The sequence below is a fragment of the Chamaea fasciata genome, unplaced genomic scaffold (assembly GCF_029207755.1).
Source record: "Chamaea fasciata isolate MVZ Bird 193981 ecotype frontalis unplaced genomic scaffold, bChaFas1.0.hap1 SCAF_3, whole genome shotgun sequence".
Taxonomy (NCBI): domain Eukaryota; kingdom Metazoa; phylum Chordata; class Aves; order Passeriformes; family Sylviidae; genus Chamaea; species Chamaea fasciata.
The window spans coordinates 88,999,038-89,019,282 of NW_027094088.1; the positions used below are offsets into that span (position 1 = coordinate 88,999,038).

The 20,245-nt window shown below is 36.8% G+C and overlaps 1 protein-coding gene across 2 annotated transcripts in view; it reads right to left on the minus strand.

Annotated features, from left to right (window-relative positions):
* The window catches only part of PRIM2 (DNA primase subunit 2), a 93,803-nt gene that overhangs the window by 18,660 nt on the left and 54,898 nt on the right, over window positions 1-20,245 (minus strand). Inside the window, exons 8-10 of one of the 2 annotated variants that reach the window (XM_066180548.1) lie at window positions 15,493-15,565; window positions 14,354-14,539; window positions 10,121-10,907 (exon numbers count right to left, since the gene is read on the minus strand). In XM_066180548.1, the coding sequence (XP_066036645.1) occupies window positions 10,827-10,907; window positions 14,354-14,539; window positions 15,493-15,565 (340 nt within the window). In that variant the 3' untranslated portion in view covers window positions 10,121-10,826. Of the gene's footprint in view, window positions 1-10,120; window positions 10,908-14,353; window positions 14,540-15,492; window positions 15,566-20,245 lie in introns of those variants that run through there. The other variant, XM_066180547.1, reaches the window with a different exon arrangement.

Sequence of the window (20,245 nt, forward strand, 5' to 3'; positions counted from 1 at the left end):
CATATGAGCATAAAATGTGTGGCTGATGAACTAGCAAAAACCTGATACCATAGGCTTTTATTTACAGCAGTCTAAGCTTGCCTTTGTATAATTTAGCTAAACACACAATTTATGTACACAATTTCTTCACACATTTACATGCACCAAGACTTTGAACCAGGAAAAGTAAAACATAAACCACAGCAGGCTGTCTTCCGCCTCAAGACACTGCATCAGATTATCAACACAACACATCTTAAAAGCCGTCTCTGTAACAACTTAATTTTTCTTAGGCACAAGTTTGGCCACCGAGAAAAGATTTAATTAGCTACTTCCAAACATTGCAATATTTCTTTCTGTATCTAAATTGTTCTGATGGTTTCAGTTGGGATAAAATTAATTTTCTTTCCAGTAGCTGGTAGGGTGCTATGTTTTGGATTTAGTATCAGAATGATTTTAACACATTGATGTTTTGGTTGTTTATAATTAGTGCTTACTCTGAGTCAAGGACTTCTCAGTTTCCCATGCTCTGCCAGTGAGGAGGTGCACCAGAAGCTGGGAGGAAGAACTGACAGAAGCTAAGAAATTCCATGCCACAGAAATCATGCTCAGTACATAGACTGCTCTAAGTTGTGTGGGTGCTGCTGATCACTGCTTAGAGACTGTGGAGGCATTGGTGAGCACATGGTGAGCAAATTCACTTGTGGCTTGTTGGGGGTGTTGTAATTAGGAGGTGGGGGGGGAGAGGGTCGTCTCTCTATCTTTATTTTGATAACTAAGAAAAGTTCAACAGAGGTAGAATAGTAACTTAACTGCACCTGCAGAAATAAGATTCCACTCCAAACATCTAAATCCACACATCTCCCATTAGCATCAATGGTGGTCAATGCAATCAGAGGAGTCTGGGGAGCAATTCCATTTGCCCTGGAGGCTCATTAAATAAATCATTCTCTAGAAACTATTGACTATATAAGCTAGATTTCTATGGGTCATGATGGCAGTTTATAATCCAAGCCTAAAGTGAATGTATATCAAGGAGAAAAGAAATTCAGAATCAAAACTGAGAGAAATCCATACTTAAATGTACACCACAGCACGGTGTATTAAAGATTCACAGAGAAGATGGATGAAGACTGGCCAGGGACACAAAGTCCAAAAACTAATTTCCTACCGCTAGTTCAATTCCCTCAACAAGAATGCTCTCATATGATGTTCTACAATTTTATTGGAATTTTACCCTAAGCCTCAGATTTTCAAAAGTGGCAGCATCACTCAAAGAGAATCAATGACTGAAAAACATCCCTTCAACCGAAGTGACAAAGTTATCAAAATTTGATACAACTGTGACAAAACCCCCCTGCCTTTTATTAAGACATGGTTAAACCTCTTGAACAAGGATCAGTGACAGAACAAAAGGATATTAAGTCCCAATCACATGTTTCAAGATGTCAGCAAATCCTCAGTATAAGTGCAGACTTTTAAAATATTGTTTATTTTCTACAAAAAAATTATAATTGGGGAAAAAAATCTAATAATTGTTAAAATAAAATTACAAGGAGACTGAGTAATGAAGAAATTTCCTCAGGCAGTAAGTATTCCTTATGTGTACTCTAGAAACATATACACTTAACTTTTTTGAGGCAGTCATAAAAGAATGACAAAGGCAAGGCAACGAAACACAAAACGGTACATGGATAGTTGATGTTTGTTAACCCTTTTGAACACAGAGTAAACTAGACACTGGAGCTCTCCTAACAGCATAGTTTGGCTCAGGATCACTGGCATTCTCTCTCTAAAAACTCTGCTGTAAAACCAGATATTCTTATTTATTAACAGGACAATAAAAGACTAAATCACATTTTAAGATAATGATCAAACAGAAGTGCAGAAAACCAGGTGCAGAAATTCAGCCCTTGCTGTCATAAGAGAACTGCTTACATATAAAGAGCATTTTATATTCTACCTTATGCAAAATGCACTATAATCAAGACATACTTCAACTCTAGACTACAATTATGACAAGAGCCTTTCTGCACTTGACAAAAGAAAGCTTGTTACAAAAATACACAAGACTATTTTCCTATCTTTTTTCTTTTTTTTTTTTTTTCTCACTAAAAGATGACTTGAGTGCAGGGGAAATGGGAAACAGAAGAGTACAGAAGCTCTACTACCAGACTGCTCTGAACTGCCTCGGAAGAAGCAACAGATATCTCATTTTCAGTGCCTGCTGTAAACTTCTAAAAACAGGGAAATAATTGTAGTAACAAAGTACAAGAAGGAGCCCAACTATTGTAACTGTTTTTTAAAAAAAACAAAATTGTTAGAATTTTCTAGAATTCACTAGTATTGCCCCCAGTTCTCATGCCCCATATTCAACTCCATTAAGTACATGAAATAAAAATTGGAATTTAAACAGTAAAACTTGCCATAAAGACCATATGTTTCCACTTCTACATGTACAGCAGGTGACCAAAAGAAAAACAGGGAAACAGAAAACAAATGAACAAAACAATCCAAAACCCAAAAAAACCCCACAAAGAAACCATATTTGAGGACGTTGTTTTTCTTCTTTTAAGTAGACTTAAGAAGGGATGCAAAGAGAAGTAAAAGCCTAGCACATAACACATTCTATGGAATTCAGTTTCACAGCTAAATAGCATTGTACATTTCATACAAAATTAGAATCCAACCTTTTTTCAAGAAGTACTAACACCCATAATGCTGAAATACTTAAGCCCCATCACAGTCATTTCCCTTTTTTAAATCAATATATTAAATTTCCAAAACACAAAATTGCACATAGAACAAATAATGTATGAAGAGCTGTTCTGTCTTTATTCATGAGATTCAACAGATTTCAAAGACATGAGGCAGAAAGTTAAATCAGTTCTGAAAGCAAAAGTACATTTTTATTTACACCATGCCTACTGTGATATATCAGCAGAGTGCACATTTGATACAATATGCTGCTTTTCTGGATGACTGAATATGAAACATAGCCATGATTTACTGGCTGAATATAGACTGAATATGACAGCTATATAATCTTACAGCAATTACATGGACATGATCAAACAAAAGTATTCAGAATTCTGGGGTTTGGTTTTGAAAACAGTTTACACAATTACAGGATATCTGAATGCTTGATAAAATGATTTTAAAGCTTTATTTCAACTAAGAGTATCAAGATTAAAAAAAAATTTCTATCAAAACTTTTCTGTTCAAAAAGCACAGGAACAAAACTGGAAGAGACCTACTGGGTCATTCAGCTTGTCTTGAAAGGTAATAAAAAGAATAGGGATGAAAAGATTTGCATTTCAAAAACCACTAACCCCTGTCTCAGAACTCGGGGTAAATAGTCAGAGAGCTTAAATACATTACCAGTGGTGTGTGCAGCAATGTGCAGCAGGCATTTTTCAGCAGATGGTCAGAGAGAGCTGTATGGTTAAGAAGGTATTCAAAAGACTCTGCTAAAGGCTTGTCTATATTTAGGGACACTCAGACACTTCAATATCCCTAAACTTAGAAATTTATCAGCCACATAGCCAAATCCATCAATTACATTTCTTAAAATGTCATGGAATGACTTTCTTGCTGCTGCTGCAAGGGCCAATAAAACAGAAACCACTTCTGACAAGTACAGCCCATCTACATTGATAATGAAGTGCAAGGACTGACAAGTGATTCCAAACTACAAAAGGAATCTTAGAAAATTAAAGGTCTGGCTTCAACATTCATTTTTATACATGCAGTTCTAACAAGACACTACATCATGCAATATCTACAGCAATGTGTGTTGCTGAGAATAAGTCATAAGAGAGCAGATTCTGATCTAAATTAGTTTTAGTACAGGAAAGATAATTACTGCTTTCACTCTCTTCACTGCAAGAACCATATCACCAACCAGCTCATCCATTAGATTATTAAATACAGATTTCTGTATCTAATATGTAACAACTACAGAAAGTGATCCTATTTTTTTTTATGGTAGCTAGCACAGTTAAACACCACTAAAACTTTGCCAGCACTATTAATGTCCTGGAAGAGAGATTATAGCTACAGCTCTTCTCTATCACTAAGACATGCCACAGGGTGAAAGACTGCCCCAAATTTTCCCTTTTAATGTAATTCAGAAGATGAAAACTGAAAATCATACATTTTTAACAGGTTAAAAAAAATGCTGAACAAATTAAAGCACTTTAAAGTGCATAATCATAAGCAAATGCCACCATAACTTCAGCACTAACAACAAAGACTGCAGAGCTCCAGTTTCAACTAGAACAATTGGGAAAATCGAAAAAGGGATTGAGTTTGGAGTGAAAGAGCACACATTTTTACCATCACTTATTGCTGTGATTCCTCAAATATTTATGTGCATGCTCTAGCCTTCATGTATTTTACAGTCTAATATTCTTCAATGTCTTTTAGTACCTTAATTTCATTATCAGCTGGGGTCCACTGGAATAACACCCATGAAACAGAAATAAGGTGAAAAATAATGGATCTACACCAGATCCATTTCATTTAAGATATACTGCTTTAAGACTCTGAATCTATTACGCAAAACCTAGTGCTTTTTTAATTAGAAGTTTCTGTAACAAAAATACTCTCTTACGAAAAACAGTTATAAAATGAAAGTGAAACAGATTTTTGTCAATATTCCTAAGCTTAGGTAACTGTAACAGACACTCATATGCTGATTTTTAATTTAAGGCTTGAGAAAGGAAGGTTTCAGAGGGAAATACATGGAAATATGGCTGAGTTTACTACGCATCTACATTAGCTACAGGGCACAATTAAAACATAATTATGTCCCAAAGACATTTCCTCCTTAGAATCCTTAAATTGACTGATAAACTTGCAAGCACATTGGGTTAAAAAGGTCATGCAATACTGCTTAAAGTAAAATAAATTCTTACAACATGTAAAAGGTAAAAAAAAAAGGGGAAACTTCCAGTGTATCAGTCAAAAAACAAATTATATGCAAACTGAAAGAAAACAGTATCAAGTGAAGTTACAGATTATTCCCCTGCCAAAAGTAACTGATGCAGCATCTACCCTTGGAAAGCGTGCGCATGTGTATTTATGTATTTATGTTTACACAGAGTAGTAAGTTAACAGTACCGCTTCAATATTGATTACCTATATAGCATATGGGCAGAAAATAGTGAAAAAAAATTATTTTCATCTTACTTTCCTAAAATAAATGGAACATGGAATCTTATATTCACATCTGATTTTTCATCATCTGACTTCTTATCTGTCAACCAGAATTATGATGTGCTTTGTTTACTCGTCTAATTTGGAACCAAAAGTAACACAAAATATAACAAAATATAAGAGAAGCAGCCACAGAACAAGTCTGTATTTTTTTTGTTTAGTAAAGAGGCTAGAGCAGCACTACCTACAAACATATTTGTGTGAGAACTGTGAACAGTGTAGATGTACTGGTAAATCCCTTTGCAGTGAAGTCAGGATAGAAGAAATGGTATCAGGCAGCAACATCTGCAAATGCAACATGGCATGTTGTTTTAATAACAGCAATTCCATACTATTATTTATATCTAAGTCCTAATAAAAATCATTATCTGATGCAAACAACTTTAAACAATTTTGATTTGATCTCACGATGCTTAATTAAACAGGAAAAACCCAGCTATCTCTAGCTCTGATTAGATGAGCTAATTTTCTGCAGTCTTTCCAGAATCACTGTGTACACAAGACTAAACACAAGTAACACTGACAAGGCTAACAGGGACTTCCCTCTAGCCACAGTTATATCTTTACAGGCACTGCTAATCATCTCTACTTCTGATACAGCAAGTAAGGAATCTTGTCCCATTTCCTTCCCATGATCTGGCAGAATCTAAAAGGACTCTGCAAGAGGTTATTCAAGTATGATCACAAAAACATAGAATCATTCATGTTAGAAAAGACCTTCAAGATTGAGTCCAAGCATAAATTTAACACTGCCAAATCCACCACTAAGCCATGTCCCTAAGTACCCTCCTTCTTGGAATACAATCAAAGGCAACCCTTGTGAGTGTGCTTTCTCAGTCCTCTCATTTCCAGAATCCATTACAGATCTCCCTCCCACTGCTGCAGTCAACAGGCACACAAAACAAACGGACAAAACCAAACCATGCAGACCAATGCGTCAGTAATCCACCAACAGGACTCCAATGAGCTTGCAAAATTCTGAAGCACTCCACAAGAGAAGGGAACAGAATGCTAGCAAGCATAAACAAATGTGCACAGGACATACAAGACGTGAAGGAAACAAAGGACAAATCCCTACCTATAAAACACAACTTTAAATAACAATATATGACAGCAAGAATCTTGCACAGATTTAACATACATACTGTGATAGCCATAAAGCCAAAAAACCCCAGTTATGGCCAACTGAAGCTTATTTTCATTCAGCTAAAGAAGGATATTATGATTTTATGATTCTAAACTCTATGGCCAGATGACAGAGGTTTTTCAAGAAAATCCCAGTTGCCAGGCTCAGCTCCAACCATTCATCTGGAATCAAATGCTAAAGAGTAATAGCTGCCTGCAAGGTAAGTCCTTGGGATTTTCAGTTATTTTAGTCTTACTCCTCATTGCTTATTAGCAAACTACCATAGCCAAAGGAAAATAAAATCTTTTTCTAGATACAATCAACAAGAATACTACTAATTCAGCTTAACTGAAATGTAACACCAGTAATCCATGTATTTACAGTTTGAAGTCATGCTTTTAGTTCTCATGCCTGGCTGTATAAATTTTTACTATAAAACAAATTCACTCAAAATATCTCTTCTGCATATTGCTTATTAAAATACAAAAGGAACTCCAGACTATTCTCGTCAGGCAGGATCAAGGCAACTAATCGATCTCAGCAGCCATCTGTCTTCATGTGAATATCACCTAGAAAAACAGTTATGTCCCGTTTGAACAACACACCTGTTCTCCTCCAGGCTTCAATTTGTATGCAAAAAAACCACTAAGGAAGTTATATTAAAGGAGTAGGTCTCCTGATGTTTGACTCACTGATATTAAGCTGATTTCTGGAAACTAACATGAATATTTTTTTACCTTGGTGTTTGGTGCATCACTGTCTCAGAGGCTCTTCAGTTCCTAACAACCATCTCAACATATAACTCAACATCTTGGTTGAGTCACTTTGCAGTTATGCACAAATACTCTGATTTCACAGACTTGACTTTCTTGTCTTTACCTGGCTCTTTTCTTTAGCCTTTGCGGTTAAAATTCAAATTAAAAACTAATTTTTACTTCAAGCCTACATGCCTAGGATGTAGGCCGTGGACCATCTACTTACCGTCTTCAGACCCCCAACAGCTACACATAACATATTTTTCTTTGAACTTGCATTGAAAGAAAAGGTTTAATGTCAATTAAACAGTAAGTTTGGGAAAAAAATGAGTCATGCAAATGAAAAATGCATTTTCATGTTTCTTCTGACAATTAAATCCCTTTTAGCCTGTTAATTAAGAAATTTCAAGAGCTAACTTTGTAGAATACAAAACACATTTTGAAACATACTGTATGAAACATACAGTTATACTACATAAGTATTGCCATTCAACACATAATAATGTTATGAATGGAATGTAATTTTGCCAAAACATAACAAAAATTATTTACTCAAAATCTTTAAAATTCACTTGTTCTATTTCACTTCAACTAGAGTATGAAATCATAAATTCCAAATAATCAAAAACAAGTACAGATAGTATGTGGTTCCACTGAAGCTAATTTTTACAGTCATTGGTGGAAAGGAAAAAAACTTTTGGTAAGTTTAACACAGAAATACAATTTAATCAATAATGTGAATATCTAGACCCCTGATAACCAATGAAAGCAACAACAATATTCTTTACTATATCAACACTTCGTTACATTGACATAGCCCTCTACTGCAGAATTCAGGAAATAAGATCTTACTGCCAATCTATGATGCACTTTTATTAGAATTTTGTCTTATATATCCTAGAAGAGAAAACAAGCTTTTCTTGAAATTCTATTTTAGCCTTTATACATTACAGGAGAATTCAAGCCTGGCCACCTATTTACATTCCAGTATTACTGAGGTAATTTTTTTTTTTTTAATGAGATTTTAATCCATATAGAGGGATTTCAAATTTATCTTTATCTCTTGGATGTTAAGTATTGCGGCTTGCTGTCCAAAACGTCACTCTAGCATCCAGATTTGTAAAGTTTAAAAAATTCAAGAATAAAAATAGCAGATAGCATTCAATTAGAGAATTATGATTAAAAATATGACAGAATAAATATCTTTTTCTGATTTACGAATCAAAACATTCCTAAAACAGTAGCCAGCAATACCCAATATAAAGGGGGCAAGTAAGGGGAAAAAAAATAAATCTAAGAGCAAAACAACCCACAAATCTCTAAGAAATGAGAAAGTAAAATACCAAACCCAAAGATAACCAACTGATGGAGAAAATATTCCTGAGAATTTGAGCAGGTGGAGATTGTTTCAAAGAACCACCATTTCATCCATGCATTATAAATTGCATTGGGGATAGTTGTACGCGTTTAAAATCACTGACCTGAAGATTGGCAAGTGCCTACTTCTACTTTCATTTAAATACACAGGGCTTTTTAAATAATAAAATTGTACAGACTTACGTAGCATTGGAATAGAAACACTTCTAATTTACATTTATGCAATATATTTGTTTATTCCATACTATCTTGTCTCCCTCTAGTGGCTGGCTCTCACAAATATGGGCATCTACCTAAATTTAGCCCTGTCTGCAGAATCACAGGGTAATTCAGGCTGGAAAAGACCTCAGACGGTCCCTAGTCCAAGCTCCACCTCAAGGAATTTCTGGTTGGCCTTGGTAGGAACATTCATCACCAGCTTTTTGCAATCAAGTTAAAAGGCTCACTCTTGAATCCAGACTCAAGAACTTCCTAAGATCATTTGGAAAAGAAATCAAAGAGCCAGGAAAACAGTCACTGGAATTGTAATTTGGGATGCATCATCATCCCAAAGTTTCATTGTTATTTAACAGAGTAGGCAACATATTTTCTGCCTATTGATGCAGTATATAGCCATCACATTATCTGTCCTCAGCTTCATACATGATCACCATGTGTGGACAAAACAGGTAGAATTCATCAATGATCAAGTGAAGTTCAAAAGCTTCATTGTATAGAGTTTGCTTCTTTATCAATAACAGACTGTGAGCAAGGTTGAATTTGACTGAACTTTCTTTTTCTTTCTTCCAGCAAAACATCTGTCATAAAGACCTTCACTAGCAAGAACGGATGAAGAGACGTACCTCAGGCAACTAGAAAACACCCTGCTCCTTGCCATTTGCAATCAACTGCGAGAAAAAACAACATGCCCTATGAAACTACAGTAAGTTCATCTGGAAGACTGAGTCAAGATGAGTAAGAGGCTTTGCTAGCCTAACTGCCACCACAACTCTGAAGAAAGAGTCCTAGAACACAGGGGCTAAAGAGCCATGTCTCATTTTCCCTAAGAGGTCACAAAGATAAAAAAGCTGTTCTGTCACAAGGATAATTTTGTAAATATAGTAATACTACAACTTTGGAGATTTATTGAATAAATAAACCCCACACTCCTGCACAATTTTAAGATGCACTTCTGTAGCATATGCAACAATAATTAAAATGGGTGCAATATCAAACTGCAGTACCAAAGGAACTACTTTTCAACACAGGAATGTGTAACTAGCAAATGTTACTTCTGCACAAAGAGGTAAAAAAATCAGAGTACTAGAAGAGGGCATTTTGTACCACCATACACCAATTACTCCTAAGAAAAAGAACATTATCACAAGTATAAGTAGCAATGGAAAGCCAAAAGCAAGGGGCAGCCTTAAAGCCTTCTTCCATCTGTATCAAAATCTCAGATCCAAAACTTACTAAAGTAACTGAATAACACCTTACAGAAACTGATTCTGCATTACTTCTTTCCTTTGTCTGAAATACTGCATTATCTTTCAACTCCTCCTTGTCACATTCACAGGTTAATCATACAAAAATATCTGAAAATAGTAACAATGTCCACAACAATGATCTCTGTTAGAGGACTTTATTTTCAACTATGAAAGCATTTTTTACAACTGTACTCTAATTATTTAATTTTTCTTACCAACTTATTACCTATGTGTATTTTTAAATCACACTGGAGTTACATCCCCTCCCACCTTGGTTTTTTTTTGGATAGGGTCAGGAGTTACTTTTAAAGCAAGAACAGTGAAAGAATCTATGAGAATCAATATCTGTTTAGAGTAAGATTACAATTTATAGAAAAAAAACCCCAGTCATAAAATAACACTGAAGCCAACTGGGACAACCTTTCATTCAGAAGTAATGCATCTACTCCTATTTGGCAGTTGATCCTCTCATCTGAAAAACAACAATTTACCATTTAGGCACTCTTAACCTAGCAATTTGCAGAGTAATTTTAATTGCAGTGCCTAAATTGGAAAAAGTTTTATTTTGCATTCTGCATTTGTCCCTGTTGTGAACATGCCAATACATGATCATTCCCTCCCCCACCAACAGAGCATCTCTACCAGTTTCAGCACTTTCTTTGTGTTACTTGATTTTTTTCCCACCATCTACATGGTTTCACACTTCATTCATACTTCACAGATTCCTCTCTAAAGTCAAAATATAATTGCTTAAAAGCTTTTCAACAGTGTTTTTATCAATGAGCCCTGAGATATGCCTGAAACAGTTATTCAGAGCACAGGAGGAGTTCTTTTTGGTGCAAACTGTCTATATGCCTATGCTCAGCCTGTAGACCATGCTTAGCCAGTTCACTGCTAATGTGTTCATGGTAACTTCCTTCCTGCTGAAGACTGAAGTTGTGTGCCAAGAATTCTTAGGATTGAAAACTGGCATAGATGTTGCAGCTATTAAAGACAAAAATGAACAAACAGTTTTGAAATCATAACCACTTCCAGCAAATTGAACACTCTCTCCGCAATATGAGTCAGTAGGTAATAAATCATTAACCTTAATCTTTACAAAGTATCAGGCATATACCTTCACAATGCTCCAGTAAAATGAAACAGTGTAATTAATTATCTCCACTCTACAGGAAAGGAACAATAGCACGAATGCCAGAAAATAAAAATGTCAAAAGAAGAAAATAGCAATAAGAATTGTATTAATCTTCCTTTTTTCAGGACATTAAACATTGTATGACACTACTGTGTAAAATCAAAGGCCACCAACCTCAGTTACATGCATGAAAAATTAGTTTTCTTTTACATCCCAGTCTGAAGCTGGTTATCTAGAATTTGAAAAGGATCAAAATTACATGGAAGCAGTAGCCTGCTTGTGAAAACTGCAGTAATCAAACTCCTTGTTTGATTCACAATATGCTTTCTAACTCTTAAAGCTAAACACAGGATCCTAAAACTTCATTTATTTCTAGGCCCTTTCAACAGAGATGCTATAATAGAAAGTCATAACCCTGTGACTGAAAACAGGATCCAAGGTGCATACATGTCTTCATAAATGTGCATGTACATATTTGGTCAAAGCACAAGTAGGTAGAATCAGATGTATTCTCCCAACATTTTCTGAAAACAGAAATAACAAATGTGTGTCTTTATACTGCTACTGTTTCTAATAACTTGTTTTTATTCTTTCAGTTCCTTTAAGCACAGGATATGGCAACTGAAAATTCTGGATTTTCCTGAATTCAACTAGTGTTGCAGGTTGACCCTGGCTGCATGTCAGGTCCCCCCATCCAAGTGTCTCTCTCAGTCCCCTCATCAGGTGGACAGAGGAGAGAAAATACAACGAAGGACTCATGGGACAAGATAAGGACAGGGAGGGATCACTCACCAGTTAATGTTACAGACTTGACCTCGAAAAATTAATTCATTACCAATCAAATCAGAGGAGGGAAATGAGAAATAAAAATGAATCTTAAAACACTTCCCCCTCATCCCTCCTGTCTTCCAGGTTTGACTTTACTCCTGATTTTCTCTACCTCCTTCCACAGGTGGTGCAGGCAGACAGGAAATGGGAGTTCACCACACATTTCTGTCACTCCTTCCTTCTCAGGGAGAGGACTCCTTACACTCTTCCCCTGCTCCAGAGTGGGGTCCCTCCCACAGAAAACAGCCCTCCATGAACTTCTCCGATGTTGAATCTTCCCACATGCTGCAGTTCTTCACAAACTGCTCCAGCATGGTCCCTCCGTGATGTGCAGTCCTTCAGCCTGCTTCAGAGTGTGAGTCCCTATGTGGTCACAAATCCTGCCAGCAAACCTGCTCCAGCGTGGGCTCCTCTCCATGGGGCCACAGGTCCTGCCAGGAGCCTGCTCCTGCATGGGCTTCCCACTGGGTCACAGCCTGCTTCAGGCATCCCTCTGCTCTGGCATGAGGTCCTCCACGGGATGCAAGTGGATCACTTTTCCACCTCAGTCCTTCTCGGGCTGCAGGGACACAGCTGCTTCACCATGGTCTGCTCCACAGGTTGCAGGGGAATCTCAGCTCTGGCACCTGTTGCACCTCCTCCTCCTTCTTTTGCACTGGCCTTGGTGTCTGCAGAGCTGTGCTGCTCTTACATATTCTCACTCTCCTCTCACTGGCTTAAGCTGTTATCGTGAAAGGGATTTTTACCCCCTTTTCTTGAATATGTTATCTCAGAGGTACTTGGCATTAGCTCTGTCAGACAATGGGGGAAGCTTCTGGCAGCTTCTCACATAACAGAACCCTGTAGCCACATCCACTACCAAAACCTGGCCACGTAAACCCAATACAACTGTTAATTAATTGGCATTCCACTGCAAAATTTACTGCCACTCTTCAAGAGATGTTCTTGACTACTTTGTAAAAAAATGCATTGGAGGAAGGGGCCAAAGCTGGCCTGTCACTTCTTTCAAGTGCAGCTAACAGGCAATTTGCAAGTTCCTATATCAAGCTATTTTGAGAATGAGAAGTTCCTTTAACACAATAATCTATTCTGAGGGTAAAAAACAAATGTACCTGTAATAACAAGAGATTTGTCCCATGAGAACCAGTAAAGAAAGTATGTAAACAATCCAAGAACAGATAGATTTGATGGACAAGTAGAATACCTTTTACTAACCAATGGAATAATTGGCAAGAAAGCTATTAACCAATTAAAGTTGCCCACGAGGCTTGTAGAAACTGTATAAAAAGACAGTATGCTGCCATAATAAGAGAGATTTCTGAAAACTTTTACCATGTCACTTTATATGTCATGTCCATCTCTACGACGACATGCACTTTGAAGGTTTTTTTTAACAAACTACCTATCTCCTTCTAAATCATATCATATTTAAGGAGCTAGATAAACTGAGGTTTAGATACTCATTCAAATCATACCTCTAAATCCCTTTTTCCTTCCCAAAAAACTTGCAGACAAGTTGATCTATCTTCTGGGTCTTGAAAGAGGCGTATGTATCATAATTCATTTTAGCTGACTTTTATTTTTGCCCTGTATAAAGAGCCATGGCCAAGAGAACCTAAGGTAATGAAAGACTGTCTACCAAGCACTCCAAAATAACTTCATGGTACTCCAGAAGGCTGAGATCTCAATCTTAAATATTAAGTATCACACTCCACACAAAACTGAGGTAGTCTGAAACTCTGCTCTAGCATGTACCACAGGACAGGCAGAGAAGGATGGGAAAGGAAGCCTGCTTCATTGTACCTGAGCTGTTCAAGATAAGTAGCAGTTCCCAATCCTCCAAAAATTAAGACATTACATGTTCCACACCCACAATACTATCAAAAATATGGGCATGAGTGAGGCCAAAGACTAATAAGCCTGTAATACCTCCCATTGCACTGAATAGTATTTTCTTACCATTTCCTTGAACATATTCTTCTGTCTTCTGTCTACAGTTTCTCCTTTCATTCTTCAACTGTAAATTTGCTAAAGCAAAACTATTTCACATAGAGTTGTCCAATTAATACTTTTTTATTAAACAACAAAAAAGGCTGCCCTTGCCTTTCAGACAGTACTGGGTTTGGTCACGTATCTGCTTGGTGAATTAATTTATTTACATAGTACCTGTATTTCATAAAGGACACTGGTTTCCCAGTAATGTACTGGTAAGGTTTTTCAAGTACACATTTATAAAAGCCTATTTATGGCTTGCCTTTTTTACCCATAGTTCAGGTCAATACCCAATAAAATTACTAAAATTATAAGCAAAGAGAGCAAAAAAAAAAAAATCTTCCACCTTTGTATTACTGTACCTTTTGCCCAATGTTCTACTTCAAAAAGCATCCATTCAAATCTGTAGCACAATGCACACATTAATTACAACCCCACATTTACATATTGAGATACTTTTCATTTGCTGAATTACCTTATCTGCATCCACTTTTCCCCTGATAAATTCTTTCTTCCAAAACTCCAGTGCCTGTTCCAGAGTGAGGCCGATGCCTTTTAGGAAGAGCCCATACTGCATCCGGCCTCCGTGGCGGAGGTGGTGGCTGTCGCGGAGCGCTCGGTGCAACTGCCGCATGCAGAGGGGAAACGACTTCACAGAGAGCTGACAAGAGACGTATGTTTAAGTATGTTTAAGGCACACTGATCATTTAATTTGTAGGATATATGTTTACTGTGATTATTAATTAGCTCCATTTGAAAATGCCAGTGGCTGGAAGAAAAGATATGCATGTACAGAGAGCCTTGGGACTGAACCCACAACACAAGTGAGTCCACAAACTATCCAATTCAATAACCATCTCAATAACTCTGTCCAGAGGACCCAGTAATACAGGTGGCAGCATCAGACTGTCTCCAGCTACAAAGCAACACAGGTTTAATTGCTGTCAGGAAAAATATATCCACACCTGCATTACAGTATTTCTTGACTCTCCTTTATTTTAGCATCCGGAATGGCAAAATGACCTTTGATAGAGTTTTGAGGAGTTGGGGAAGAGAGGGGATTTTAATTCACTGCTAGAGAAATACTATCGTGGTTAAGATGGACGCTGAAAATACGCGATTCCTAAAATCCAGATAAAGGAGTTATAATATCTTTTTAATCAACTCGGTACAATCTATGCATGGTGTTTTACATCCTATGCTTTATTTATTTCCTTGTTTTCAAAACCCCTCCTCTAAGTCAAAAATCAAAAAATAGCATTGAAAAGACTAATACTGCAACACAGTAATCATAAACTAAACAGCATCGTTCGCAAGATTGTTAAATAAGAATTTTTGTTAAATTCTGCTTATAATTATGTTAGGTATTTGTGAAAGTACACAAAATTAAACAGCAAATTAAGCATTTCACTGCAACTTCATTCTGAGTCTGAATTCTGATTAGATGCATTTTCAGCTAATTCTGCTATGTTTTGAACTTAAACACAATTTTATTCAACAGTTACAAAGCAAACATGAATAAAAAGAAGTCTTTATATTTAGTTTTTACATAGAGTACTTGAATTTAAGAAGTTATACTTCAACATCCTATGTAACTCCAGAAACACAACTTACAGCATCAATTTGATCTAGAGAAATTTTTCCAGTGTTCTTTTGGACACTGTAATCTGGGCCAACGTAAGAATGGCTGAAAAAGAAAGCAAACAGTATGGCATCATTTAAAGCAGTTCCAAAATATTTTTAAGTTTACAAATTTAGAAAGAAAATAATTCATCAATTATAAGCTGCAAATATTTCATATCAGGCAAAAACAAGAAACCAAGTAATTAGGACTCATAAAGCCAACATTAGACCAAACATAGCAAAGAAACCCTTTTTCACTTTATCTGAAAGGAAAGGCAAGGGATCATATCGGATTTAGATCAGAGAGACCACTGAAGATCATCTACTCCAACCCTTGATCAAAATGGTGTTTGCTATGGAGTTGCTTAGGATCTCATAAAGCTGAGTTTTGAGCTTAGCCAAGGACAGAGACTCATAACCTTCTGAACACTCTGTTCCAATTCAACCACCCTGTCAATAAAAAAGTGTTTTCTTATGTTTAGGTGCAATTCCCTGTATATCAGTCTCTGCCCATTGCCTATCACTGGATATGATACCACTGAGAAGACTCTCACTCTTTCTTTACTCCTCCTTTTCAGACACCTATTTACATGCACTGATAAAATGCACACACACACTTCCTGCAATTTATCTCCCCCAGGCTGAACAGCTTCAGTTCTTTCAGTCCCTTCTCGTACGTACTGGGGAGCCCAGGGCTGGACACAGTCCTGCAAATGTGGTCTCACCAGTGCTGAGCAGAGCAAAGGATCATCTCCCCTGACCTGCTGCAAGTGCCCTTCCCAATGCCATGCAAGAGTACTGTTAGCTTGCTTTGCTACACAGGTACCCTGGTGGTTCACAGCTTGTCCAGCAGAACCCCAAAGTTCTCTACTGTATTCATGGCCATTCAACCCCCAACTTAAACTAGCACATGGGGTAATCCTCTCCAACTGCAAGCCTTGCTGTTTCCCTTGGTTGAACTTGACAGGGTTCCTGGCAGCCCATTTCTTCCTCCTGCCCAAGCCCATGTGAAAGGCAGACCACCCATCTGGTGCAAACCATTCTCCCCATTTTTATATCATGTCAGACTTGCCAAGTACACACTCAATTCCATCACCCAAAGCAATAAAGCAGAAGTTAAAGAAAGCAGGACTCCAGGTACTCCACTAGGGATTGGCCTCCAGCTGGTCTTAACATCTCTGATCACAAACCTTTGAACAGTGCACTTAAGAGTTTTTAGTCCACCTCATTGTCCCTTTACTTAGCTCATACTTCATCAGTTGTCCATGAGGGTGTTGCAAGTGTCAAAAACCTTGCTAAAGTTAGGATGAGCAACATCCACTGATCTCCCCACCCCATATATTGAGTTTTTTATGACAAAATGACCAGCTATGAGGTTAGTCAAGAATAATTTCCCATTCACACCTCTACACTGACCACTCATGGGCACATTCTTTTTATATCTGCAACTGAGATGAAGATTCTTCTCCCTACTCTTTGTGAAGCCAGGGACACTTTTTGCTTTCTTCCAGTAAAAAAGAATCTTTCTACTTTGCCATTTGTGTACCACAAAAACAAATTTAAATCCCCCCCCTAATGTATCATTATGGATATCTACTGGGGGGAAAAAGTAAAACCTCAAAAGCTAAACAGTAACAGTAAATCTGGGATGGCTTTTACTACATTACTGATATATCAATACAGTTTAAAGTCTTAACCAAAATAGCACAGAAATTTATTTACATGAGCTGTCTCATCTGTCACTTATACTGCAAGGCAGCTACTTCTGAAAGCTGAGCTAAGTTCAGGTAACCCTACACTTCAGCAGAGACGGTGACACAGACATTGTCACCCAAGTAATTCCAAATCAAGCACAAGCTGCTAATGCCCAGCTTTTACTTTAAAACTTTTAGAGACTTTTTGAATTAAGATATGTGCAGGGCTGCAGAACAGACCCAGGGAAACTCTTACAGCAGAACCCAGAACCTAACCAAAATCAAAAGTTGACAGTATTACAGGCAATAAAGTAAACAGGGACTTTGGATACAGATTATTGGTCCAAAAAGCAGGTTGCAAGGTCTGGGTAAAAACAAATTTCTTTGTGCAAGAGGGATTTACCTTATAAATAAATAACTTACAAGGGCTATACCTTAAGTCTTAGAAGGCATGCAGAATTTAACTCCAGGAAAAAAGGCATTTTGCTAAATGACAATACCAAGTTGTCATTATTCTGTGACATTTCAATATTGTGAAATATAAAAAGCATATAATTAACAGTTGATTTTACTGCAGTACAAATGGTGTTTAATTACATGTACATTTATTTGTTCCTTAGTCTTATTTCTGGGATGCACCGGAACACTAGACAAGCTTACTGTACTTAATAGATTTTTTTCCATTACACAAAAGGGATAAATAATTTAAATTATTTAAACCATGTGTGTTTATTATTACTAATTTTACTATAGAAGCATCTAAATTCCCCTGCATAAATAGATCTGCATCATTTTATTTAAGTAAGCTATGAACAAAACAGAAATTACACTTACAAAAATATTACAGTTGAAGCACGAAACAACAGATAACAGCTGTTTCTTAGGCAACATCATTTTTTGGTGGGTTCTGTTTGATTTGGTTAGTTTGTAAAACAATGAGTTAGGGAAACCATGCAGGAAGCAATCACATCCCAGAATGAGTGTTGGTAACTTCTTAAGCTGCTCTACCATAATCACTTTGTCATCTGCTTATACCCTACAGTATTTATCAGAATCATACCAATACTGAAAAACATTAGTAAGGTAAAAGAAAACTACTTTTTCCTAGAATCCATAGAAAGGACTGACCTGGGGAGAGAAGGTCCAAAGAGAAGACACAGAAGTTTTCATACAAGTGAATGAGGAAAGCCCTCAGAAGTTACTGTTAAAAAAATGACATGCTCTTTGAATCTTGCTGACCATTGTATCCGGACTTGATAGAAAACTCTATTGTGAGGACAGAAAATTCAAAGCTAAGAGGGGTCAGGAGGGAAAAGAAGAAATTCTACTTTTCAGATTCTGAAAAGGCTGAATATTCTTACTGTGGTAAGCAAACAGGAAAAGTTATTGATTTGATACATTAAAAAATAGTATGTGACCTCTGCAAGATCCAATTTTCTTGACACCACTAACCAGAGTGCTGAACCCTACAAAGCAGCTTCAAAAATGATGCCAGTCTGAAAATTACAAACACAAACTAACCAGGTTTGTGATCACTCTCACTTCTCATATTTTTTGCTTTCAGTTTTAGTTCTTATTTGGACTCATTCTTTCTTTTATATGACATAGCTATTGAGATTACTTCCGGACCAAGTTTTATTCTCACCTAGAAGTATCTGTAGTTTCTCTTAATGTATTTTTGTGATTTACTGGAATGGAAGCAGCAATGTCTTCATTTTCCACTTTAAAAAGTTTTATTTTACCTCCATTTATAAATTCCTCTCTCCATTCAGTCTGACTCATCACTTAGAACCTGTTCTTTCTAAAATCCAAAATCTTAGTTACCAGATGTTTTCTAAACACAACTTGCAACCAAAGATCAGCACATACATTCACACAGCTGTTGACCAAGAAAAAAATCTCCACTACATCCATGTTTCCAAGAATGAGACCTATGTCTTTCAAAGGAACAGCTGTAGGACAGCTCTGATAAATATTTTTTATTCACAGATGTGTTTGTGCACCGCAAGATTTAGTAAGAACATGAAGGGCACTTTGTAGATGTTGAAGACAGTGAGTAATACCAGTCTCTCAAGGTGTGCACTCTTGCTTGTGAGATGAACATAAGCAAGAAGGAGGGTGAACGTCTGCATGAGTATTGCATTATCCGTTAAAAGATCCAGTCTTGCAAAACACTTGGCTTCTCTTTCACTGTTATGAACTATCATTTGAAGACAGAATTAACAAAATCATTTAAATGTTTTTTGTAAAGGATGTTGGAAGACCATTTAGTCCCATACCCCGCTTAATATGGGATTACTGCCAACACTAGTCAGGTGAGCCATAGGTTTTTCTAGCTGAATCCTAAAAAATTCCATGAACTAAGATTACCTGCCTCTGGGCAATCTGCTGCACGATCGCTCCAGCATAGACATTTTTCCTGTTTGATCTAAACCTCCCAAGCTGTAAACGTGACCACTGTCACTTGTTAAATCCTCTGCTGCCACTGAAAATTCCAATGCCACAATGTTTACCCTCCAAACAGTTGTACACTGCTATTTGATCTCCCCTAAGCTTCTTTTTCACTGGACTAAACTAAGACAACTCAGCTTCTCCCTACAACCCATTTATAGGCCCTGTCCTATAGTAGTGTGATGGGATTACAACAAAGGGTTTTGTCCATCTGAAATTACTCCTGATGAATATTTTAAACAGTAGAGTGTTACAAGTCTGTAAACCCCATACAAAGCAGGAGTTGCAAAGTGTTCTTCTCACACATTTAGATATTAAGGTTCCATCTCTATTAAATTGTTAACATTTCAGCAAGTTAAATCTCTTCGTAGCCTACTGTGAGTATGTGAAATCCCTAAACACAATCTTGCATAAGATAATACTTTATGCATAAAGATAATACTTTAACATTTTAACTCAAAATGTTCTCTTTTTTTGGTCTAGTACAAATAGTACTAGAAAGCACCAATGAAACAGAATAGGATAAAAAGAGTACTAAATCACAGACAAAATACATATCTAGTCCAGAACCATCCAATTACAAAATACATGTCATTTTC